The sequence below is a fragment of the Onychostoma macrolepis genome, chromosome 17 (assembly GCF_012432095.1).
Source record: "Onychostoma macrolepis isolate SWU-2019 chromosome 17, ASM1243209v1, whole genome shotgun sequence".
Lineage (NCBI taxonomy): Eukaryota > Metazoa > Chordata > Actinopteri > Cypriniformes > Cyprinidae > Onychostoma > Onychostoma macrolepis.
The window spans coordinates 21271359-21298770 of NC_081171.1; the positions used below are offsets into that span (position 1 = coordinate 21271359).

The 27412-nt window shown below is 39.2% G+C and overlaps 1 protein-coding gene across 2 annotated transcripts in view; it reads left to right on the top strand.

Annotated features, from left to right (window-relative positions):
- The window catches only part of plekhh1 (pleckstrin homology domain containing, family H (with MyTH4 domain) member 1), a 53160-nt gene extending 25748 nt beyond the window's left edge, over positions 1 to 27412 (top strand). The window contains exons 13-30 of one of the 2 annotated variants that reach the window (XM_058748782.1): positions 404 to 514; positions 621 to 707; positions 1502 to 1660; positions 2696 to 2776; positions 2918 to 3097; positions 14616 to 14727; positions 14946 to 15058; positions 17217 to 17393; positions 17492 to 17589; positions 19040 to 19217; positions 20239 to 20394; positions 20506 to 20603; positions 20698 to 20839; positions 20928 to 21067; positions 22630 to 22759; positions 22935 to 23018; positions 25040 to 25186; positions 25586 to 27412. In XM_058748782.1, the coding sequence (XP_058604765.1) occupies positions 404 to 514; positions 621 to 707; positions 1502 to 1660; positions 2696 to 2776; positions 2918 to 3097; positions 14616 to 14727; positions 14946 to 15058; positions 17217 to 17393; positions 17492 to 17589; positions 19040 to 19217; positions 20239 to 20394; positions 20506 to 20603; positions 20698 to 20839; positions 20928 to 21067; positions 22630 to 22759; positions 22935 to 23018; positions 25040 to 25186; positions 25586 to 25768 (2376 nt within the window). In that variant the 3' untranslated portion in view covers positions 25769 to 27412. Of the gene's footprint in view, positions 1 to 403; positions 515 to 620; positions 708 to 1501; positions 1661 to 2695; positions 2777 to 2917; positions 3098 to 14615; positions 14728 to 14945; positions 15059 to 17216; positions 17394 to 17491; positions 17590 to 19039; positions 19218 to 20238; positions 20395 to 20505; positions 20604 to 20697; positions 20840 to 20927; positions 21068 to 22629; positions 22760 to 22934; positions 23019 to 25039; positions 25187 to 25585 lie in introns of those variants that run through there. The other variant, XR_009266682.1, reaches the window with a different exon arrangement.

A 27412-nucleotide genomic window follows, 5' to 3' on the forward strand; every position in this document is an offset into this window, starting at 1 on the left:
CATTTTAGTATAGGGACCAATTTTCACATTAGCATGCCTGTTATTAACATATTGGCTGTTTATTAGTTCTTATAAAGCACATATTCTACACGACTATATTCTACATCCCTAATCCTACTCAATACCTAAACTTAACAACTACCTGACTAACTATTAATAAGCAGAAAATTAGGAGTTTATTGAGGCAAAAGTTATAGTTAATGGTTTGTTTTGTTTGTATTTTTTTAGTACAGAGGTTCTTCAGATGATATTTGTAACTATTATTCAGTCTATTCTTACATTTTAGTATTAGTCCAAGAAGGTCTATCAGTTAGCTTTCCCATTCACTGCAATCCCATCCACAGAGTTAGAAGTAAGACAGATTGTCCATGTTTAACGGCTTTGTATGTGCCTTTCAATATAGGAGACTCTAGAAAAGACAGGTTACTTGCTGAAAATGGGCAGTCAGGTGAAAGCTTGGAAGAGGCGCTGGTTCATTCTGAGGAACGGGGAGATCTTGTATTATAAATCACCGGTGAGTAGGCTTTTCTACAACTCTGCAGCAGTATTTGAGAGACGGTGTGAGGGAAGGAAGTTTAGAGTTACAGCACTGATGATATCTGCCTTTGTTCTGCTCTCAGAGTGACGTGATCCGGAAACCTCAGGGCCAAATGGAGCTGAACTCTTCGTGTCATATAGCCCGCGGAGAGGGAGCTCAGACATTCCAGGTGAGAGACACACGCTGATACACCTAAACAGCCTTTAACAAATCTGTCAGCCTGAGGCTTTCAGAAACAGCCTGATATGGGTATCGCATGAGTTTCACTTGTGTTTTGAGGGGATGTTCAGCTCTTAAGTGCTGTTAATATTGGGTTTTCAAAGGCGTAATAATAATAATAATGGGGAATTATGTATCATTTCCTCAGTCTTGAATCAGTGTAATTGGTGTAATCAATTCGGGAGGAATTGAATATCATAATCATAAAATATCTTGCAGTATTTATTGTAGATCATCTGGACGTGTTTTACGGTTACCACATGACTTGGAAGAAATTCTACAGTACATTCCATCATGGTCGAGATGATTTAAAATCTTCACTCACAATGCCAATTTTTCAGTTCACTTATGGACAGACAGACAGTTTTTAGTATTTTATTTAATATCATAATCATAAAATGTGTTGCTGAATTTACTGAACCATCTGTTTTACTGTTATTAACTGACTTGGAATAAATTCTACAGGACATTGCATAATGGTAGAAATGGTAATTCATTTATTTAATAGATTTTTTTGTTTTATATTTTATTCATGATGAAGCCCAAATTTTTTTTTTATCTTAACATTTAAATTTTAATATCTGCAATTTGTCGGTTATCATCAGCCATAAAATGAAAACATTTATCTGCTTATCGGAATCAGACAGAATTTTAATACCAGTGCCATTATAGTCATAGAATGATTAACCAGTTTTGTTGACTAAATCTCTGTCCATGTTTTTCTCATTTGCATGTTGTTTCTAGTTAATTACAGAGAAGAAGACCTTTTACTTGGCTGCAGACTCCCCAAATATCCTGGAGGACTGGATCCGAGTTCTCCAAAATGTTCTCAAGGTCCAGGCCAGTGGACCAATTTCCATGGATAAAGAAGCTAAGCCTACGGTGCGAGGCTGGCTAACTAAGGTAAGAGCTCACAGGAGTGTTATTAAAGGGATAATTCACCCAAAAATGAAATTCTTTGTCATTATTTACTCATCCCCATGTTGTTCCAAACCTGTATGAGTTTCTTTCTTATGTTGAACACAAAAGAAGATATTTTGAAGTATTTTGAAGAACCAAACAGTTGTTGGTCCCCATTGACTTCCATAGTAGGGAAAGAAATACTATGGAATTCAATGGGGGCCATCAACTGTTTGATTACCAACATTCTTTAAAATATCTTCTTTTATGTTCAGCATAAGAAAGAAACTCATACAGGTTTGAAAAGACATGAGGGTGAGTAAATGATGACAAAGAATTAAATTGTTGGGTGAATTATGCCTTTAAGGTGTAAGAATGTTCCCGTCTCGCTTAGCCCAAAGAATATTTGATTGGTCTTTAGTTTTACTCTTGAATAGGTATTAGCTTATGATGTTAGCCGCAAACTAACACTAAAAAGTTTAATAATTTATCTAGTCAAATCCACAGTATTTGAACAGTGTATCTACCTCTAGTATGCATCTATTTTCTTATCATAACAGTAAGAGTTTTGACATGTATAAAACAAATGAAGTGATGACGATTAAAGAAGGAATGAGCAGGTGACAGCGAGGAGCGTGGGATGAGATGGCTGGTACATGCTGGGACACAGCTGAGGTCATCAAGCCTGGAATGTATCTGATAGGGAGTCCTTGATCACAGACTGTGTATGTGTGGGGTGAGGGGTGACTTCATATCTGAAGGGTTTTGATTGACAGTTCAGGATACAATTTTTTCTGTATGTTGCTGTGCTTGTGTATTGACCTTCAGGATGTCTTGTCAAATGGGTGCGTTGATAATGGCATGATTTTTCTATTTGAATGCATTTGATTTGACCATCCATTTTCAGTTTGACGAATAAACTAGAAACTATCCAGCACAGATTTCATATATTGAGCCTGTTTACACCTGGTAGTAAGATCCTGTTTTGCCTCTTCTTTCTCTCTCCATATTTGTGATGATGTCTTTATTTTACTACAGGTGAAGCATGGTCATTCAAAGCTTGTGTGGTGTGCTTTGATTGGGAAAGTCTTCTACTACTACCGGAACCAGGACGACAAGGTGGATATCTTTAGCTTCATTCAGTTCAGAGTGATTTTAGTTTCCAGGAACGTTCATGTGTGTATTTTAAATGTTAAAATAAAAAATATATATATTCAGGTATATATTCATGTGCTGAGATCAAATATGTGTTTGTGGCAGTTCCCACTGGGTCAGCTACGTGTTCGGGAAGCACGGGTGGAAGAAGTGGACAGGTCATGTGACTCTGATGAGGATTATGAAGCAGGTGGACGGGGCTTCCTCTCCTCTCACTTCACTTTAGTGGTTCATCCCAAAGAGCAAAGCCCCACCTACCTGCTTGTCGGCACTAAACAAGAAAAGGTACCACTTACACCGCAAACACAATCTGAATTTTGCCTAGCATTTATTTGCTTTTTGTTTATTATAATACAATATGTAAAATGCTTCATTCTTATGCAAATCAGTTTTCCATTAAGGTATGTGATTACTGGTGTTGCACTTTGATACGATGACAAAATTAGAATTTAAACAAATCAACTTGTTAACAAAATACCATCAATAAAACCAGACAGTTATATACACTAGTGTTCAGAAGTTTGGGGTTGGTAAGATTTTGCAATATTTTGAAAGAAGTCTCTTACACTCACCAGGGCTACATTTATGTGATCAAAGATAGAGTAAAAACAATAATATTGTGAAATATTATTACTGTTTAAATGACCTGTTTTCTATTTTATTACATTTTAAAATGTAATTAATTTCTGTGATTGCAAAGCTGATTTTTTTTTAGCAGTTATTACTTCAGTCTTCAGTATGATCCTTCAGAAATCATCCTAATATGCTGATTTGGTGCTCAATAAACATTTCTTATTATTATCAATGTTGAAATAAGCTGTGTTGCTTAATCTTTTTTTTTTTTTTTTGAGGAAACATGCTACTTTTTTCAGGATTATTTGATGAACAGAAACGTACTCAGTTACTGTCGTAACCTCAGTTCCCTGAAATACGGAACGAGTACTGCGTCTTTGTCTAAAGACACTATTGGAAAATGCCTTTTTTCTCCTGAACTGAAGCCTTATTCAATCACGCAGTGAAACTGCACGGCCATTGGTTCGTGCAGTGTGTTAAAAACTAACCAATGGCTCGGCAGCAGAGCTGCATGAGCCTATGGCGACAAAGCCCGCCAGAGCCCGTCAGAATAGGCAGAGCCATCTGGCTATATAAGTGGCCGTTTCGCCATAGGATCCTCAGGTTACTTTGACTGAAGCGACGACTGAGTCGTGCAGCTACCTAGCACGGCAAGGTACACCGTACTCGTTCTGTATCTCAGGGAACCGAGGTTACAACAGTAACCGAGTATGTTCCCTGTCGATACTTCACTCGTACTGCGTCTTTGTCTAAAGACGCTATGGGAACCCAGTACAATCACGCTGTGCTTATGGAAGAAGAACGACTGCATAATATACCTCCTTAAGCATTCAATGCCCATAGGGAAGCATAACAATATACTCCAAGGCTAAAACGGGCTAAACTCATAGAGGTCACGCCCGGCCTGGGTAATCATTCCAGATGACTCTTGCATTTCCAGCACTCCTCGGGCTGAAAGCATGCAAGCAAACCAACCAGAGAGCTTGAGCGAGACGCGGTCAAGGACTCTCCATCAGAATTGTTCCCATGACGTAGTTTGTGCCCACTTAAGCAGAGAGGACTCTGGCCTGTAAGGCCGGTACATCCAGGTTATAAAACCTAGCAAATGTGGACGGCGAGGCCCAGCCGGCCACCGCACAGATCTCTGTAATAGACACACCGCTAGACCACGCCCAGGATGAGGCAATGCCTTTGGTGGAATGGGCTCGTACTCCGATGGGGCATTGCAGGCCCAAGGAATAGTACACTAGCGTAACGGCATCCACTATCCACTTAGAGAGTCTCTGCTTAGTGACCGGACGCCCTTTGGTGTGGTTACCGAAGCTAACAAAGAGTTGTTCCGACCTCCTAAAAGGGGCGGAACGCTCAAAGTAAATCCAGAGCAAGGATAACTCCCGGTCCTCTTCAGAGGGAGGAAACGCAGAGAGTGTGATGACCTGAGCTCTGAATGGAGTGGAAAGCACTTTGGGCACATAACCCTGCCTTGGTTTCAGGATGACCTTGGAGTCGTCAGGCCCGAATTCCAGGCAGGCAGGGCTAATGGAGAGCGCCTGCAGGTCTCCTACTCGCTTGACCGACGCTAGTGCTAGGAGCAGAGCAGTCTTAAGTGACAGTGACCGAAGGTTAGTAGACTGCAGTGGCTGAAAAGCAGGTTCCCTTCAGGCCCTCAACACAGTGGGCAAGTCCCATGTAGGGACAGTGAGGGGCCGAGGCGGATTCAGCCTCTTGGAACCCCTCAAAAAGCGGACAACCGAGTTATTCCTGCCCACCAACTGGCCTGCTATAGGGGCGTGGGAGGCCGCTATAGCTGCTATGTACACCTTGAGTGTGGATGGGGAGTATCCCTTATCCAGCAGCTCTTGCAGGAAGGACAGAACCACCGATAAGTCAGAGGTAGACGAGTTTTCACCACGGTCTAGGCACCAAGTGGAGAAAACAGACCACTTAAGGGTGTAGAGGCGTTTTGTAGACGGGGCTCTGGCCTCAGAAATGGTGTTTAACACGTGCTCCGGGAGACTCGCAGGCTTCTGTCGAGCAGCCAAAGTTGCAGGGCCTACAGCTCGGGCCGAGGGTGCCATATTTTGTCCCATTCGCTTGAGAGAGGAGATCCCGTCTCAGGGGAATAGGCCAAGGGGCTGCTACAAGCAGTTGAGTTAGCGCTGACAACCAGGGTTGGTTCTCCCAAAAGGGGGACACCAAGAGAACCTTGTGTCCTCGTTCGATTCACCTGATAACCTGTGGGATCAGGGTGATCGGGGGGAATGCATAAAGGAGGAGGTTGGGCCAGTTGTGGGCCAACGCATCTCTGACCTTCGAATAATAAGTTGGGCAGTGAGAGTTGTCTTCTGAGGAGAAGAGGCCTACCTCAGCCTTGCCAAAGATCTCCCAAATCCTCTGAACCGTCTGCGGATGGAGCATCCACTCCTCTGAGGGGACATTGCTCCGAGATAACATGTCCGCTTCCCAGTTCAGCTTGCCCAGTATATGTGCTGCTCTTAGCGAGTGCAGGTTGAGTTGAGCCCATTCAAGAAGGCGCTCTACCAGAAAGAAGAGGCGCTTCGAGGAGATGCCTCCTTGGTGATTTATGTAGGACACGACAGACATGCTGTCCGAGTGGATTAGCACATGATGTTCCTTTAGGTCTGGCAGGAAGAGCTGGCAGGCTCAACATACTGCTAGCATTTCCAAGCAGTTGATGTGGAACCCTTTCTCCACTTTCGACCAATGGCCAAAATTCGGTTTGCCTTCGCACAGCACCCCCCAACCTGTGTTGGAGGCATCTGTCTTGACAACCTTTATCTTGCAAACCATTCTGTCATTCTACAAACCAATCAACCCATGGCTGTTACACAAGCCTGGCTCACCCTGATATGTAGGCATCCGTGATGCCATGCATGGGATGGAACCTGTGGTTTCAACCAGCGCTGAAAGGGGCCGCATGAGAAGCAGGCCCAGGTGTAGTGCTGGCGATCCTGCGGCCATGAGGCCCAGCATCCTCTGAAACGTTTTGAGAGGGTGAGTGGCACCGATCTCGAAGGAAGCCGCGAGTTTTCGCATGGCCAGAGCATGTTCTGGTGCGACTACGGCTCTCATCCGAGCTGAGTCGAGTACTGTTGCCAGGAACGATATCCGCTGGCTGGGGGACAGCGTGCTCTTGGCGAAATTTACCCTGAGCCCAGGCGCTCCAGGTGGCTAAGGAGGAGGGTTCTGTGCGATAATAGCTCCCCCTCTGACTGGGCCAGAACGAACTAGTCGTCGAGGTAGTTGAGAATGCGGATTCCCATCTGTCTTAGAGGGGGAAAGAGCTGTGTCGTAAAAGTGACAGTCCAAAGGGAAGGACCGTGTACTGATAAGCCACTCCCTCGAAGGCGAAACTCAAGAATCGTCTGTGATGGGGGGCTATCTGGATGTGAAAGTATGCGTCTTTCAGGTCCAGAGAAAATAACCAGTCCCCAGTGAAAATCTGCAAGAGGATCTGCTTCAGCGTGATCATCCTGAACGACCACTTCATGAGAGCGCAATTCAGGTGTCTGAGATCGAGGATGGGCCAGAAGCCGCAATCCTTTTTGGGAACGAGGAAGTAACGGCTGTAGAAGCCTGACTTGCTCTGAGCTGGAGGAACCCTTTCTATAGCTCTTTTTTCCAGCAGATTCACCACCTCTGTGTGCAGAACGTGGGCGTTCTCGCTTCGCACCGAGTGCGGGGGTCTTCGAATTAATTGGAGTGAATAAACTTGCTTTATTATCCCCATAACCCACTGTGACACTCCGGGGATGGCCTGCTAGGCCTCGGCCCGCGTGGCAAGGGGTTGGTTAAATTCGAGTGACTGGCTGCACGGGGGCAGGGGGCAGAAAATTGCTCTATTTTTGAAAATTGAAGTAAAAATTGTGTTTTATTTTTCCCACTATAACAGCGGGCGGTTGCTTGGGCGCTTATACGGGCCCTGTATTCGCAAGCAAACACATTTCCTTCTGCACCCAGGGTTGAACGGGGTGGGGTGATAGGAGGTTTAAGAGAGGCTGTTTGGTGGGTGGTCCAGCCGTGGCGGGACTTGGCCCCCTCCTCGTGAGCTCGTTGTGGATTTCAGGGAAGAACAGAGAGGAACGCTGGCAAGTGGCCTGATGGTGCCCCGGCAGGAACCACTCGTCCAGACAGCTGCGAGAGGGCTCCTCTGGTGGAGACCACTCCAATCCCAGCTCTTCAACTGCTTTCGAGAGGGCACGGAGAAGTTCAGCATCCATCCCGAGTTTGGCGGCACTAGGTGCGGGCGAAGGCAGGAGGGTGGGGTCAGCTCCTCTGTGTCCGAAGCTGCCGACATGCTGTCATTGGCCAGCTCTTCGTCACTCCCCCCAAACGAGACCAGATCGCTTGTGCTGGCAGAGGGATGCTGGTCAGGCTGGGTAAAGAGGACGGGGGAAACCTCTGTGTGTCGAGAGCGAGGCACATGGGATCTGAGCCGACGTGAGCTCGCTCTCAACTGAGCGCTGAGGTCCTCTGCCCCGCTGTTTTTTCCTCACAGGTCCCTGGGAGGAAGAAAACGGGAGGGCGCAAGGGGCGGAGTCATTCTCTGAAAAGAAAGCTATCCACAAGCGCAGAGAGGCGAGACTAATGTTCTCGCAATGAGAACAGTCTGTCCCCCTGAGCACGGCTTCCGCATGGGATTTCCCCAGGCAGGAAACGCACTCACTGTGGCCGTCATCGGCGTGCAGGGGAGACCTGCACGAACTGCAGTAACGGCGCGGCATTTGCAACAACACGGAGCTCTTTTAGATGCTATTTCAGTTCGCCAGATGGCTGCAGGGGAGCGAGAACGGAACTGCTGCAGTGCTGAGGCACGAGGAAAAGGTGCTGGATCAGCCGAGCAGATTGAGGTCGCTGGGTCCAACTGTGAGGCGTGTCAACGGCGAGCAGGCTTCTGGGATCAGCGGAGACGAAGTCGCCATCGCTGAAGGAGAAGAAATCTGAGGATCCTATGGCGAAACGGCCGCTCATATAGACAGATGGCTCCGCCCATTCTGGCGGGCTCCGCTGCTGAGCCATTGGTTCGTTTTTAACACACTGCCCAAACCAATGGCCGTGCAGTTTCACTGTGTGATTGAATAAGGCTTCAGTTCAGGAGAAAAAAGGCATTTTCCCATAGCATCTTTAGACAAAGACGCAGTACGAGTGAAGTATCGACAGGGAACAGCATTTAGCTTAGTCTGCACAGAAGCCTGTGAATCAAAGGAAACATCTTAATGAACTGATTGACTAAAATTCTAATTTCTAATACTACTCTGCTACTCGTTGGAAAAAATTGCATGATTTTGAAAATCAGTTATCTTAGTATAGTATAGTATAGTATACTATTTTATACTTTTTTAATACTATTTTTATACTACAGTATTTTTTTTAATATTTTGAGTTAACTTTTTTCTCATTTTAGTTTTAGTAATTTTATGGGCTTTTTGACATTTGTTTTAACAAATTTTTACTCAGCTTTCATTTTTATTTGAATTTAAGTTTCAGTCATTTTAGTACTTCTTTTTATACTTAATATCAATTAGTTGCCAAACAGCATTTCTGATTTTTCATCTAATATCATATAACATCTAATACTTCGGTCTGTTCCTGTCTGTCGTGCTGCTGAGAGGTTTGCGATTGTAGCTCCATATAGCTTACTTTACTTTCACTCTCTGTTGTTTAAAGTGATAATACATAACTTAATTCCCACCATATTTCTGGTATTATCTATCAAACTAATCTAACTCGTTATCTTTTTAAAACCGCGAGTGCAGCGTGTTAGCATTCGTTAGCCACTTAGCTTGTCACTCGCGGTTCCATTCGCGCCTATTATTGTTTTATTTTTCTCGCTCCGTTTCATTTCTCTCTTGCTCCGTTTTTCACGAGTTCATCAAACAACAGTGGTAAGTAAATCATTCATCAATCACGGTGAGTAATGACTTCTTCTCCTTCTATTGTTGTTTGCACTGTTTGCCACATGTACCGTTTATCTCTCTCTGTTCGGCGACGAGGGATTCACATGTGATAAATGCAGGGAAATAGTTAGGCTGACAGAGAAGATTTTAGAACTAGAGACACGCATCCAAACTTTAGTTGAGGATAGTACAAATGTGAGGGCTGTAGACACTGCTTTGGATGCGACTATCTCAGGGAGTCCTGTACATTGTTTGGTTCTGGTAGAGCCCGTGCAGCAGGGCAACTGGGTGACTGTGAGTCAGCCTAGTCGCAGGTCAAAACACTGCTCTTCCGTTCCGATCAAAAACCCACTGAGAAACCTGATGGAAGTGCTCTAGTTATTGGTTATTCTATTGTACGGAACATGAAAATAGAGACACCAGCCACCATAGTCCATTGTTTACCGGGAGCCAAAGCGCCTGACATCTTGGCAAATTTAAAAGTGCTGGCTAATGCTAAATGTAAATTCAGTAAGATTGTTATTCACGTCGTCGCTAATGATGTTCGACTTCGCCAGTCGGAGATCACTAAAAATAATGTTAAAGAGGTGTGTGAACTTGCAAGTACGATGTCAGACACTGTCATATGCTCTGGTCCCCTCCCTGCTTACCGGGGTGATGAGATTCATAGCAGACTGTTGTCACTCAATGGCTGGATGTCTAAGTGGTGCCCGCAGAATAACATAGGTTTTTATAGACAATTGGACAATTGGAGTTTTTGGGGCAGACCTGACCTGTTGAAAAGAGATGGTGTTCATCCCTCCTGGGGTGGTGCCGCTCTTCTCTCTAGAAATATGGCACATAGTCTTAGAGTTCGTACTTGACTAACTGGGGCCCAGGTCAGGAAGCAGACAGACCAGCTAAACCAACCATCTGCTAGCCGCCTCACGTCACAGAAGTCAGTTAATTCTCAGCACATAGAGACTCTTTCACCTAGATATCACACTATAGAGACTGTGTCTGTTCCCCGAACTAGAAAATACAAAAAACGTCAAAACCAATTTAAGAGTAACAATTTTATTGATGTTCAAAAAATAAAAAATGTATATAATACAGAGCAACAAATGACAAAGCTTGGCTTACTGAATATTAGGTTCCTTTCTACGAAAGCGCTTTTTGTAAATTATATGATCACTGATCATAACCTAGATGTGCTCTGTTTGACAGAAACCTGGCTAAAACCAGATGAATACATTATTTTAAACGAGTCTACCCCTCAAGATTACAGTTATAAAAATGAACCGCATCCAAAAGGCAAAGGGGGAGGCGTTGCTACACTTTATAGCAAGGAACCTTTAAGTATAACTCCTTTGAAGTAATGGTGCTTCATATAACATTATCTAGAGAAACAAGTGTTAATTATAAATCCCCTGTGATGTTTGTACTGGCTACTGTATACAGGCCACCAGGGCACCATACAGACTTTATTAAAGAATTTGCTGATTTTCTATCAGAGTTAGTGCTGGCTGCAGATAAAGTCTTAATTGTTGATGATTTCAATATCCACGTTGATAATGAAAAAGATGCATTAGGATCAGCATTCATAGACATTCTGAACTCTATTGGGGTTAGACAACACGTGTCAGGACCTACTCATTGTCGAAAATCATACTCTAGATTTAATATTGTCACATGGAATTGATGTTAATGATATTGAAATTCTGCAGCAAAGTGATGATATCTCAGATCATTATCTAGTCTTGTGTAAACCCCATATAACTAAAACTGTAAATTCTATTCCTTGCTACAAGTATGGTAGAACCATCACTTCTACCACAAAAGACTGCTTTGTAAATAACCTTCCTGATTTATCTAAATTCCTCAGCATATCCAACAGCACAGTTAACAGCACTGTGTTAGTGAGGCCAGCAGGGGGTGCTCACCCTGCAGTCTGTGTGGGTCCTAACGCCCCAGTATAGTGACGGGGACACTATACTGTAAAAAAGCACCGTCTTTCGGACGAGATGTTAAACCGAGGTCCTGACTCTCTGTGGTCATTAAAAATCCCATGACACTCATCGTAAAGAGTAGGGGTGTAACCCCGGTGTCCTGGCCAAATTCCCTCCACTGGCCCTTGTCTATCATGGCTTCCCAATAATCCCCATCCACTTGATTGGCTCTATGACACTCTCTCCTCTCCACCTGTAGCTGGTGTGTGGTGAGCGCACTGGCGCCGTTGTCCTGTGGCTGCCGTCGCATCATCCAAGTGGATGCTGCACACTGGTGGTGGTTGAGGAGAGACCCCCCACATGATTGTAAAGCGCTTTGGGTGTATTGCAATACACATTAAAGCGCTATATAAATGCCTCATTCATTCATTCATTTACAGAAAAACTATGGACTCTCTCTTTTCTAGCACTTTAGATACGGTTGCTCCTTTACGCTTAAGGAAAAGACTCCAAAACTGTGGTATAATGAGCACACTCGTGCCCTAAAGAGATCAGCCTGGAAAATGGAGCGCTGCTGGAGGAAAACAAAACTAGAGGTATTTCGTATCGCTTGGCGGGAAAGTACCCTATTCTACAGAAAAGCATTAAAAACAGCTAGATCTGATTACTTTTTGTCTCTTTTAGAAGAAAACAAACATAACCCCAGGTATTTATTCAATACAGTGGCTAAATTAACAAAAAATAAAGTATCAGCAGGTGTTGACATTTCCCAACAGCACAGCAGTTATGACTTTATGAACTATTTTACTTCCAAGATCGATACAATCAGAGATAAAATTGTAACCATACAGCCGTCAACTACAGTATTGCATCAGAGAATGCACTATAGATCCCCTGAGGAACAATTCCACTCATTCTCTACTATAGGAGAGGAAGAATTGTATAAACTTGTTAAATCATCTAAACTAACAACATGTATGTTAGGCCCTATTCCATCTAAACTACTAAAAGAGGTGCTTCCAGAAGTCAAAGATCCTCTTTTGGCTATTATTAATTCGTCATTGTCATTAGGATATGTTCCCAAAACCTTCAAATTGGCTGTTATTAAGCCTCTAATTAAAAAACCATAACTTGACCCCAAAGATCTAGTTAATTACAGACCGATCTTGAATCTCCCTTTTCTCTCAAAGATACTAGAAAAGGTAGTATCTGCACAATTATATTCTTTCTTAGAGAAAAATGGTATCTGTGAGGATTTCCAGTCAGGATTTAGAACGTTTCATAGTACTGAGACTGCTCTCATTAGAGTTACAAATGACCTGCTCTTGTCATCTGATCGTGGTTGTATCTCTCTATTAGTACTACTGGATCTTAGCACTGCGTTCGACACTATTGACCACAACATTCTTTTGAATAGACTAGAAAACTTTGTTGGCATTAGTGGAAGTGCATTAGCATGGTTCAAATCGTGTGAATGAAGAAGTATCATATCGATCACAGCAGTATGGAGTACCTCAAGGCTCAGTACTAGGGCCATTACTTTTCACACTTTACATGTTACCCTTACCCTTAATATCATCAGGAAACATGGTGTTAGCTTTCACTGTTATGCTGATGATACTCGGATCTATATTTCTTCGTGGCCCGGCGAAACACACCAAATTGAGAAACTAACGGAATGCATAGTCAATATAAAAAATTGGATGACGAGTAATTTCTTACTGCTAAATTCTGAAAAAACAGAGGTGTTAATTATCGGACCTAAAACCCCCGCATGTAATAACTTAGAACACTATCTAACACTTGATGGCTGCTCTGTAAATTCTTTGTCATCAGTCAGCAACCTAGGTGTGCTATTTGATAGCAATCTTTCCTTTGACAGCCACATTTCTAGCATTTGTAAAACTGCATTTTTTCATCTTAAAAATATATCTAAATTGAGACCTATGCTCTCAAAGTCAAATGCAGAAATGTTAATTCATGCATTTATGACCTCAAGTTTAGATTATTGTAATGCTTTATTGGGTGGTTGTTCTGCACGCTTAATAAACAAACTACAGATGAACAAACCAAAATGCAGCAGCTAGAGTTCTTGCTAGAACCAGGAAGTATGACCACATTAGCCCGGTTCTGTCAACACTGCACTGGCTCCCTATTAAACATCGTATAGATTTTAAAATCTTGTTAATTACTTACAAAGCCCTGAGTGGTTTAGCTCCTCAGTACTTGAGCGAGCTCTTATCGCATTATAGTCCTCCATGTCCACTGCGTTCTCAAAACTCTGGCCATTTGATAATACCTAGAATATCAAAATCAACTGCGGGCGGCAGAACCTTTTCCTATTTAGCTCCAAAACAATCTACCTAACACTGTTCGGGAGGCAGACACACTCTGTCAGTTTAAATCTAGATTAAAGACCCATCTCTTCAACCTGCCTTACACATAATACAGTAATATGCTTCTAATATTCAAATCCGTTAAAGGATTGTTAGGCTGCATTAATTAGGTCAACCAGAACTGGGAACACTTCCCATAACACCCTATGTACTTGTTACATCGTAAGAAGAATGGCATCTACGCTAATATTAGTCTGTTTCTTTTTTATTCTGAGATCACGGTAGCCACCCGATCCAGTCCGTATCCAGATCAGATGGTGGATCAGCACCTAGAGACGACCTCTACAGCCCTGAACATCAGCGGAGATCAGGATACCTAGATGAGCCCCAGAGACAGATCCCCAGTGAGGACCTCGTCACCTAGACAGCCATCGGGACAAGACCACGGGAACCAAATGAATCCTTTACACAATTTGACTTTGCTGCAGTTGGAACTGCTGGTTCGTCTGGCCAGAGGAGAACTGGCCCCCCGACTGAGCCTGGTTTCTCCCAAGGTTTTTCTCCATTCTGTCACCGATGGAGTTTTGGTTCCTTGCCGCTGTCGCCTCTGGCTTGCTTAGTTGAGGACACTTCATTTCCAGCGATATCGTCGACTTGATTTAAACTGAACTGAGCTGGACGATGACATCATTGAATTCAATAATGAAATGCCTTTAACTGAAAATTGAGTGTTTAATCTTGTTATTTTACATTATTGACACTTATTTTCCTATTTTGATATTGGAAAGTTACTTTGACACAATCTGTATTGTTAAAAGCGCTATATTAAATAAAGGTGACTTGACTTGACTAACATATTATTTCAAATTTATTTCAATTAACAAAAATGACTTTAATAATTTAATAATAACATGACTGAGCTACATTACTAACTTAGGTTTTTCAGTATCACTTCAGCTGTTTAATACTGTCACTCCTTTTGGTAAATGAAAGTAATCTCAGTTATACATCCACATTCAAACCTAGTCTTTTGCTGTCTTTCTCGTAGGACACCTGGCTGTACCACCTGACCGTGGGGGCAGGCAGTTGTGCCAGCTTGAGAGTGGGCACAGAGTACGAGCAGCTGATTGGCAAGCTGTTGGATGTTGATGGAGACCCAGGTCAGAAGTTACTTTTAAATATCTACCAACTGCACACTTCTACAATATGTACAACTGCTTCTCAAGTCACTTGATGGATGGTTTTAAATTGAGACAGACAGATCGAATGACTCTATTTAGAACCCAGACAGTGTTTACGACCAGTTTTTATGGTCTGATAACAGCTGTTGTGCCATTTTAATTTGTTTTTCAATCTGTTGTGTGTTCCATGTGTGCAGACTCCGCTCTGTGGAAATGTGAAGTGTTGTGTTTCAGTAAAGAGGGTCTGCGGTACCCTCTCACCACGCTGCCCTCTGAGGCTCTTCAAACAGAGGCTCTCAAGCTCTTTAAGGTGAACGCTCTCGTCTGTGTCTTCTTTTACTCTCACATTCACAATCACTCTAGTCTTTATGTCCTCCTGTTGTCTTTATCTTCCTTGAAGAGTCACTCCATCTCTCGTAACACTTCTAAATTGTCCTTGTCCTCCTCTCCTGAGGGTTGATGGTGCCGTCCTGTCCCTGTGTGTGAGAGCTACTGTGTCTCCCACAGCAGGATCAAAGGCTGTGATGGGAGGCCTTGTGCTCATTATAGCACAGGAGATAATGAGCTGGATTTGGCTCTGATTGACGTAGTGTAGTCATATTGGGGAAGCTGCTTTGAAACTGTAGCTTGCCAAGATACATGCTACTCATCATTTATAGTAGTTCAGACTACACTTTCGAAACACTAGCACTTGGATACAGTACCCGTAATAAAATCAGAGAAGGTTTTTTGGCACAAAACATTTAGGATCTCTATTACCATGGGAACACAAACTAAATCATGGCTAACAATATAGAAAAAACTACTCTAAACTGAAGAAACAGCTGCTGGTATCAAAATAGCAGGCTGGTTGATGACCAGTATAATTTGAAAGCACATGATGAAATTAAATGAGCACGGCATAAACTACCGTTCAAAAGTTTGGGGTCAATAGTAAATGTGGTCAGTATATTAATAAAAAATAATAAGATGCACAACTGTTTTCAACATGGATCATAAGAAACCAAATCAGCATATTAGAATGATTTCTAAAGAATCATTTGACACCGAAGATTTGAGTAATGGCCGTAAAATTCAGCTTTGCCACAGAAATAACACAGAAGATAAATAAACACACAAAAATACAGTCCTTTGATGCCACCTACTGGCTTAACCTATCTAACTGCAAAAAAAGGAGCTAAACAAATCAGGGAATGAATCTGAATGAATCTTTTTGGTAAATGGATTCAAACGGTTCACAGGAATGAATCACAATCCTCACTTCAACACAGACTTTCTAGGAGAATGCACTTATGTTCACTTAATTGTGCCCCAGATCACTCATTTGTAAAGCTACATGTAAATAATGTGAAAAAAGTTAAGTAGGGTTTGTTACAGTTATTCATTATGCAAGAAATGTAGTTAGTAGCATCACTACTTCTAGTAATGACTTTTCAACAAGTGGCTCTCAGCACTTTGTGTGGGAAACGGCACTAGCTCTGTAACGTCTCATTTTGAGGACAGGCCTAAACATTTCATTCTGAGTTCAAAGAGGATCGCTGACAGTGTTTGGAGAGATAGTCTCATTCCAGTTGCCCGTAGTTTCTCCTCAGGCTCCCGTTTTCTATTGAGAACCCTGTTCTCCAGAGGTTTGCAGACATTATGCCGTATTGATAGTTCAATGGCGTATCCTCGAGAGCTAGCATCGTGCGCAGCCCTCAGTGCTCTTTGAAGATCAGAGGGGCTTTTTAGGTAGTCATTTGATACTGAAAGAAAAAGCCTCCCACTCTGAAGTAATGAATGGGGGGTTGACAGCTACATCCTGACTTGATTTAATTTGCATTGTAAGAATTTCTGTACGAACAGAAACGGAATGTTAATAAGAAAGTAAAGCTTGTTGTTGCATGCGCTGTCTGTATGGCTACAGAACCAGCTGTGTGTGTGTGCGCTAACATGTTATGTGAGGAGTTCGCCATCTGCTGGTTGTTCTGTTCTCATCACAGATGGTAGTGCCATATATTTCTAGCTTTTCTCTGTCTGCTCATATGGTTTTAAAAAACTTTTATGCCAATTTCAAGATAAAAATCTATTTAACGCCTCTTTAAATGTCATGTGGTGTCTATCATATTTTTCTTGCATCTTGGATACATGTGAGAGAATACATCTAAATATGTAAAGTAAATAAAGTTAAACTAAATAATAAATTAAATATTTAATTAATTAAACGTATTATAAATCTAAATTGTATTATTTTATTTTATTTCTCCATAAATATAACATATTTTGGGTGGCCGTTACACCACATTACATTTTACAACCTGAACTAACTTTGTGTGATCATAAAAAGGTCCAGTTATCTGACATTGTTATGGACAGTTTTCATGAACAGCATTTTTTAATGTACTTTTGTATAAACTTATATAAGGAAGAAATGTAGTGTCATTGACCCACACACATACAAATAAGTTATTGTTTTGCCCCCCTGGTAGTCATGTCAGCTGTTCATCAATGTGCTGGTGGAGTCTCCCTCTATCGACTACCACACCTCGCTGGCCCAGAATGCACTGCAGGTGTGCCTAACACATCCAGAGCTGCAGAATGAGATGTACTGTCAGCTGATCAAACAGACCAACTGCCGCACTCCTCACAACTACGCCCTCACGCAGGTCAGTGTCATATTTGTGCACACACTAATTTCACACTGTATCATCATATGAAGTGTTTTATATTTCTATATCTCTCTGCTTTTCTTTTTCTTTCTCAGTGCTGGCAGCTGTTATCATTGTGTGTAGCTCTCTTTCTGCCTCAGCACCATTTCCTGTGGTACCTCAGACAGTACCTGCAGCGGAATGCAGATCCCAGGTCACTGGCCACACACTCACACACTCCATGAAGTACAATGTGTTGAATACATTCCACTAATAAATTTAACTCTCAGACTGATTCTGAAATATAAATATAAATTTATATTTATAATATATACAAATAAATCTGAATATATAGTTTGTGAATAGTTGTATTATTATATACAGATATTTGGAATTACAACTGTATATTCAGGATTATAACTGTATATTTTGATTTATAAACATTTTATAATTAATATACAATATATATAATAAATAATTACAAGTTATAAATACATAATTTGTGACCCTGGACCACAAAACCAGTCATAAGGGTCATTTTCTTAAATTGAGATTTATTCATCTGAAAGCTGATTAAATAAGGTTTCCACTGATGTATGGTTTGTTAGGATCGGATGATATTTGGCTGAGATACAACTATTTGAAAATCTGGAACCTGAGGGTGCAAAAAAAATCTAAATATTGACAAAATCGCCTTTAAAGTTGTCCAAATTAGGTTCTTAGCAATGCATATTACTAATCAAAAATTAAGTTTTGATGTATTTATGGTAGGGAATTTACAAAATATCTTCATGGAACATGATCTTTTTACTTAATATCCCTATGATTTTTGGCATAAAAATAATTTTGACCCATACAATGTATTGTTGGCTATTGCTACAAATATAATATACCCATGCAACTTATGACTGGTTTTGTGGTCCAGGGTCACATTTATAATATATGTTCTGGTTTATTCAGTATTTGTAAATACTGTATATTTTAAGAATTTACATTTTATACATTCAGATTCATAACTATATGTTCAGATTTACAACTATACACCACTGTTTACAAGTCTTAAATTTAAATGTATTTGAAAGAAGTCTTTTCTGCTCACTGAGGCTGCATTCCTTTCAGCAAAAATACAGTAAAAACAGTAATACTGTGAAATATTTTTTAAACTTAAAAGAACTGTTTTCAATTTTTTTTTAATATTTTAAAATGATTAGAAATCACTCTAATTTGAAAAGCATTTGTTTGAAATCTTTTGTAACATTATTAAAATTGTTACTGTCATTTTTTAATCAATTTCATTAATTTCTTACAAAAAACTTAGAATGGAAGTGTATATTTGAATTAATAGCTATATATTTAGATGTACATTTTGTATAGTCAAATTTATAAATATATATTCAGTTTTATATTCTTATTTTACAATTTTCTTTAACAATATTTGGTGTTTGGCCTCTCACAATTTAAGAATGTCATATATAGTATATCTTACTTAATGTATTAAATTCAAATCACTGTCAAAAAAGGCTGCTAAAATAAGAAGAAAAAAAAATAGTTTTGATGTGCTTACTGCAAAACAAGACTTCGATACCAATACGAATAAGGGTTTTTGCAGTGATGCCTCATGTAATTGAATTTGAAAGCCTGTGTTTATGTGTGTACACCCACAGGACTGAAGTGGGGAAGTATGCAGTGTACTGCCAGCGCTCGGTAGAGAGAACCTTACAGAATGGAGAGAGAGAGGCAAAGCCTTCACGAATGGAAATTCTGTCTATTCTGCTGAGAAACCCCTACCATCACTCGCTCCCCTTCAGCATACCTGTTCACTTCATGAACAACACTTATGAGGTACACACAAACACATTCTGTTCCCACTGATCTGGCACTCTATAAAGCCCGCTGTATCATGCTCGAGACTTTCTAAGGCCTGTAAATTATCAACATAATTAACTAAAAATCCTGTTGTACACAATCTACTGCATGCCTTCTGCCCTCTGAATCATAGTTTATATTTTCTTGTCTTTGTGCTGTGAAATCTTTACTAATTTTTATGAAGTAAATGTAAGAAAAATTTTATTGCTAGTAATATTTCAAGATGAATATCTTCTGGACTGAAGGTACTTTTAGAAAAAAAAGTTAAAATGTGATTATCAAATACGATCAGGCTTTTTTTTATTTGTGCATCTCTCAATCATCATTATATTGCATTGCATTGTATGTTTTGCCCCCCTCAATTAAACTGCAGATATTTTATCATAAAAATAAGCATTTAATATCATCTTGCTAAGACATAGGCCTATTATTGGGAGATTCTGAGTGATATTTATATGCATTTTGAAGTAGTCTGTTGCCATGTAAATAACAACTACACCAAAATTACAATTTTTTAAAACATTTTTTTATTTTTTGCTCACTTTGGGCCTCTGAATGTTTTTTTTCCTCCTTGAATATGAACTCCATATTCTCATATACATGTATCACACTATGCATCAATTATGATACTGAACAAAAACACAATTGCATTTTTTAAAATAATATTATGTGTGAAGGTTCAATAGACTGTTCCATTTCAAATAAATAAATACTTTTTCCCTGTTGTCACTTGGTATTAAGATGTATTCAGGATTTTAGACCCCATTTACACCTGTATTCAAAGCTGCAATGGCGTTAAGAAGAAAATAAACGAACAAACAAACACCTGTATTCAGCATTGACTACTCATGATATGACCACAAAGATGGATGCTAATGTCAGGTGTAATCAGGGTCTTTGATGTATTATATGGAATGTATAAGGGTCAACAGTTTTACTATAGCAGGACAGGCTTTCAGAATGCTGCTGCCTCTTACCTTCCTCCATCTCTCTCTAGGTTGTAGGGTTTGATGGTTCCACCACAGTGGAGGAGTTCCTGAACACAGTCAACCAGAGAGCAGGCATGAGGAAGCCACAGATTTCAGGCTTTGCGCTCTTCACTGATGACCCCTCTGGAAAAGACCTGGAGCATTGCCTGCAGCCTAGCAATAAAGTATAATATGAACATTAAATATCAGAGCTTTTACAAGTACAAAAACATTTTAGTCTATATATATTCTGTGCTGCAAGAAAATTAAAGGAATGCTTTTTTATCTTGCTGCAGATTTGTGATGTGATCTCAAAGTGGGAACAGGCACTGAAAGAACTTCATCCTGGAAAATATGAAGGAACACGGATTGTCCGTCTCACTTATAAAAGCAGGTACGTTTGAGAAACTGTGTTTTTTTTATCTATCAAAATCATGTCAATAGATTAATAATGTTAGGATTTTAAAAGTGTTCGATCTTCCTTGTAGACTGTGTTTCCGAGCTCAGGCTAAGGGGGAGACTGAGCGAGAGCGCCTCCTGCTGGCATATCAAGTAAATGAAGAGGTACAACAAGGGCACTTCCCTGTCAGTAAGGAACTGGGCCTGGAGGTGGCTGCGCTGATGGCACAGGTGTGTGTTAAAGTGGATCAAGTGTTTGAGGGTAAGTGTATTTGAAGTGGTGGATCACAAATACACCTCACTCACATTTATCTTTTAGGTCGAGCATGGTGATCTAGACCGACCAGCAATGTCTCCCACCGGTTCTTCTCAGCCGAAGACCCAACAGGTCCTTCAGCAGGTACTGGAGCGTTTTTACCCTAAACGCTACAAGCAGGAATACAGCATCGAGCAGCTTAGGTAAATTCACATTTATTTGATTTTGTGTTTATTATAATCGCTTCATGTTCGTGTTCATATGGAAGCCCGTTTCCGCCACTGAATAAAAAAAAAAAAAAAAAGTTTATTGCGACTTTTTATCTCACAATTTGTGATACAAACTCGCAATTCTGACTTTTTTTCTCAGAATTGTGAGACATAAACGCAATTGCGAGTTATAAAGTCAGAATTGCGAGATATAAAGTCGCAATTGTGAGAAAAAATGTCAGAATTGTGTGATATAAACTCGCAATTGCTAGTTATAAAGTTAGAATCGAGACTTTATATCTTGAAATTCTGACTTCATAACTTGCAATTTTGTGATATAAAATCGCAATTGCGAGAAAAAAAGTCAGAATTGCGAGAAGGTTATTGCGAATTTTAATCTCAGAATTGTGAGATATAAACTCACAATTGCAAGTTATAAACTTTTGAGGAAAAAAAAAACGGATAGGTTCTCAGAATTGCGACTTCATATCTCACAATTCTGACTTTATATCTCACAATTGTGAGTTTATTTCTCAGAATTGTGAGTTTATATCTTGCAATTCTGACTTAATAACTCGCAATTGCAAGTTTATATCTCACAATTCTTAGAAAAAAAGTCAGAATTGTGAGATAAAAAGTCGCAATTACTTTTTTATTTTTTATTCAGTGGCGGAAATGGGCTTCCATATGTTCATGATTATATTATATTAGTAGTAATTCATCTTTAGCAGTTTATTATATATTTATTTAGAATATGCATGATATAATAATTGTGAATGAATATACTGAAACACAATAAAGTTATGTATCTCATCATTTAATCTCATATAACAAAATAAAAATGTTCACAATTTCACAATAATTTTCACACACAAAAAAAGAAAAAAAAAAGGATGATACGATTGCTGTTTGTGGAGCGTTGATTTTTTATTTTATTTGTGTGTGTGTGTGTGTGTGTGTGTGTGCCTTATTCAATTCTAGGACAACTTGATGCAATTAGTAATATGCATTATATTATTATTAATAATTATTATGCAATTATAATTTTTACATAATTTTATGTTTTTTTGTATAATTATAATTATATAATATATTATAATGAATTAATAATTAGAATAATTTCACTTGAATTTATTATGTATATCCTTTTTGGAATATTTTATTCTGATGTTTGACCAAAGAATGCCCCATTTACAAATCAAAATATAATAATACTGTACATTATGTATACATTTATATTACATTTATAATATACAGTATCTTTAGCATTTAATTATGTATAGTTTCATTTAGTATAAATATATTTTTGATATATAAATGCAGCTTTGTGGAATAATTTATAACAGATAATAATTTAGGTTTATACTAATGTTTGACCATAGAATGCCTAATTTACCATTTACCATATTATACTTTTCTTAATTAACTGTAATATGATATGTTTACTGTTGTTTTCTTTTATTTAAAAAGTACATGCAATCTAAAATGTTCACTGGATTGAACTTTATACAAACACTTTTACACTTTGTTAATTTAATCACAACTTTGTCCCACAGGGAACTCGCTGAGCGTTTGGCCACTAAGTGGTCTGTCCTTCGTGGATGCACAGCCTCCGAATGTGTGAGAATCTACCTGACTGTGGCCCGCAAGTGGCCTCTGTTTGGGGCCAAGCTGTTCAGTGCCAAGGTAAGATCAGATGTACATTAGATAAGGTAACAGTTTCCTTAGCCACTGAAAAAACGGAATGCTATTTTCTACACAACCTTGATCCCCTAAAAAGATTTTCAGATGTATTTTTCACAAGAGGGCTGTTAAAACATGACAGCATTTCTCCTTTTACTCCCACTCTGTTGGTGCACAGCCATTGCCTCCCTCTTCATTGGAGCAAACTCGAGTGTGGCTGGCTGTTAATGAGGATGGGCTGAGTGTTCTGGACTACACAATGGTGAGTGAATGTGAATACTTGATCTAGTTATAGTTTCAGAATGTAAGACTGCATCAAAGGAATATTAAGGGTCATTTACAACTTAAGCTCTTAAGTGTGCTGTTGATTACCACAGAATAATAATTTGGGCTCCCTCAGGTTGTAAAAACAAATGAAAAACATGCTTACAGTAAAGCTCCTTTAATGAAAGCCTATAAGTAAAGTGTGCAGCACCACAAATATAAAACTATAATACAGTTTTGAAAATGAAACAGTAACAAGGGATATGATGTAACTGTAAAGTACCTCTGTAAATATGCATAAGTCTATACAGTACATAGAGCTAATTCCAAGAAAATGTAGGGTTAAATCATACTGTTTTGACAATAAAAATAAGCAAATATTCTACTACCTCTCTCAACCAATACACCATGTAGACCATTTATAACATCATTTTAAATTATTTTATCAGGATCTAAGTAATATTCAAAAGTTCACAGTTCCATGACATCCCCACCATTTTTTAAAACATTGATTGTACATTAACAGTTATTACCAGTTAGTTCTACTTCAATTGAACAATTTAACAAAAATATGAGCTTCATATTTCTGCTTTAAACCCTCCTGTTCACATATCTGCTGGGCTTCCATTGTAAGTGCACTTCTTTTCAGACATTTAGTGCCCTCTCTTGGCTCAGTGAAATTTTATTTTATTTTAGTTTAGTTTAGTTTAGTTTATTTCTTCCATTTTCTAGGTTTCTGTTATGGAAGGAACAGAGGAATTGTGCGGATCCATCTGCAGAGCTTTTATTAACAGCCGTGGTCACAATCAGTCATGGGTCAGACAATGGTAAACAGGGATGTAGAAGACAAGACAGAGCAGTCTGGTAAACAAGCGAGGGTCAATCGACGTCGAACGTAATCCAGGTACACGGTAATAGTCCAGGCGAGGTGCAAACACAATCCGAAACGGCAAGGCAAAGGGTTAATTGACGATACACTAGAATCAAAACACGGCAAAAACAGGCAAGACTAAGACTTAGACTATGACTATGACTATGAAAACTAAGACAGGCTCCGTAAAGTAGCTATCAGCTATCACAGTAATAAAGGCTGAACAATACTCGGCAGTTTGAGAAGGATCTGAGTGGGTGTAATATAGTGTGTATGTGATTGGCTACATCTGTGTGCAATCAGTGCAATGGATGATGGGAAATGCTGTCCAAGGTAACTTGAAACAGTCTGTGCAGTGTGAGAGTCAACACAATGGAAAGGCGACCTCTGGAGTCAATCGGATGGAAGTCCACAGACCGGATTCGTGACAGTTTCAAGAACTATATAATATTTATCTGGCACTTAGAGGGCCATATTGGCAGGAGTGCTTGTTTGAAAAGCTGTAGTCCGCATATCTTGCCCAATTGGCTGTATTCTCACTTGGAGAGGTCTGATTGTTTTGAGAAAGAATAAACAGGGTCAGGCAGACTCTGTAATTTTCTGTTTTCTATTTTTATATCTTTTTTGCTTTAACTTCTTCATCCACTCACTATTCTATTCTAAAATCGCCTTTTGCAGATAAGATACAGAAAAATAGTAATATTTTGATATATTATTACACAATTTATTGTTATTATTATTACTTATTGTTATTGATATAAACAGTTTTGTATTTTGATATATTTTAAAATGTACTTATTGTGTAATTAATGTGATAATAATTCTAATATGCTGATTTGCTGATTTAAAGAAACATTTCTTCTTATTTTGATGTTGGAAACAGTTGAGATGCTTAATATTTTTGTGGAAACCATAAAACATTTCTTCAGGATTCGTTAATGAACAGAAAGTTCAAAAGAACAACATTTATTTGAAATAGAACATTTTCTAACAATATAAAAGGCTTTACTGTTACTTTTGCTTGATCAATTTAATACATCCTTGGTGAATAAAAGTATTAATTTCTTTAAAAAAAAACAAGCAAAAAACAGTAGTGTTTATATTTGTTTTTGTAAATATCTCAATTTGTGTGCTCTGCTTTTCTTCAGCACCCGTTAGTCACATATCCATACCAGTCAGTGATCACCTTCGGAGGCTGCAAGGAAGATTTCATGCTAGTGGTCAGCCAGACTAAAGACCAGGCTTTGGGCAAGAAGACTGTGGATAAACTTTTATTTGCAATAGCTAAACCAAAGGTAAGACCTGCTAACTCACAAAAGGTAAAACACAGTTTAACTGCATTTCCAAATGAAGCCAGTAAAGACAGAATTCTGATGTGGTGCTTTTAGCATTAAATTTTATGACCTATCTTAAAAATCTGATCTGAAGTGTGTGGGGGTGAAATCAGAACTTTAAAACAGCTTAAAACCCCCCTTTGAAACCACTATCTGAAAGACATCCAATGATAAAAACAGGTTTTTCAATGAGAGTTTCACTCATACAGCATTACACGATACAGGAAGTGCTAATGAGCTCGTATATATGTGGTTTGTTGTGTCGTTTTGGCCTGATACAGTAAGAGCAAGTCAAATGTTGAAATATTCATCTACTAAAGACCTCCTGCTTCACTGTCTCTCTCTCTTTCAATGCTGTAGATCCTGGAACTGACGCTCCTCATGGCTAGTTATATTAACTACTGGACCTCCAACTTACCAGGGGCCGGAAACCAGAGTCAAGGCTCAGCGCTGGGGCCTCAAGGAGACAGGAAGCTCTGGGACATTGACAGCCGACACTTCCCCTCAATGACATACACCACCAAAGGCCCCACTCTCCTTTAAAACCTCAGTCTCCAGGTGTCTGGATATATCACATGGTCTGCAAACAAATACAAAAAAAAAACACACATTTTGGGAAATATTTAGACCATTTAATTTGGGATACAATTCAAAGATTGTGTGTTTGAAGTTTCAAACCATAAACTGCATAAGTTATTTATTGTGCGAAACAGACACTACTTGCACACTGTTCGTAGTCCAAATACAAAAAATAAACACATCGCAAAGTGGGTTTTTAAATGGAGACTAATAGAAACCCACCCTGAGAAGATCACCCACAAAGTCAGAGCAGATCCAAGAGTATTTCATTCTTGAATGCTAAAAAGTTTGGCGTTCATTTTTAAGGAATTAGAGCTTTTAAACTGGACGTCCAGTTAAAGGCACGGTTTGACTTTTTCATTTGTGCGTAACATGATTTTATTTCTGTCTTTGTTTGCATTTTTAAATGTTTAGTTAGTTTAAAAGTTTTTTTTTTGTTTTGTTTATATTGGTTCAGGACATTTCCACTGTTTAACGGTACATTAATTATTGGTACCATCAGTCATTTGAAGTTTATACAGTGAATATCAGAATGTGTAGAAACATGTGTCATCTCTAATACATTAGCACAAACTAGCTAACCAGTATATAAAGGACAGTCTTATGTGGTACATGACTCAAGAGCAGTCTATTGTCTAGTGGTAGTGTAACAGGGTTGATGAATTCTTCTCATCTATCCAAGCAGGAAATGACATGAATATGTCTTCAGCACTATGTGAAGTTATAGAGTTTGGGTTAAAACTTTGTTTTCTCATTTGTTTTGTGCCATTTTCCATAGTACTACCAAACTTAATGCTTAATCTGAGCCAAACTGTTCATGTAGTGACAAGTTTTATGTTATACAGTAGTTGCAGAAAGGCACACATTTAGGCTACTTCATATTTGCTCGCTAGCCATAGCCTTGCCTCTTGTATAAAGAAAAAAAAGAACACAGCCACACATTTTTCAACATGACGTTAATATGTGCAGGATCATATATTTTCGTGAAGTTTGTTGCTTGAGAATGGCCATAGCTATACTGATATTATTATGACGTAATTTTTTATATTAGATTTTTTTTAAAACATTAGGTCTTATTTACCATAAAGTGCATGTTTTCAACCATAGAACATTTTTAATATTTTTTTTTCCATAATTCATAAAACTTACAAATAAATACAAGTACAGTCTACTTTGTTCAATAAAATACAATTTTTAATAATTATCACGAGTGTTTCAGAAACTGATAATTGATCATGAGTAGGTAAAGACACACTGTACCAATAATATGGCAGATTTTGAAAGATTGGAGGATGTACGGATGAGTTTTGAAAAAGAGCTGTAATAATGACTTGAATTATTCTATGAATCAAACCACTGTCTCTGTATTTTGAATATTTATTTTGTCATTTTTTAAAACTTTGCTTTTTTTAGTCTAACCAACTTGTTTTTATTCAGTTCTTTTTAGAAACCTTGAAGCATTTCAAGTGGCTTAGAAATAGTGCCACTTTTGCGATTGTTAAAATCCAAGCCCAAAAATGTGGTAAAACAGACATTCAGAGGTGATGCTGTGAGAGCTTCACATTTTATGTGCATATAGAGGTTGTTGAAAATAAAAAATTAATTGTT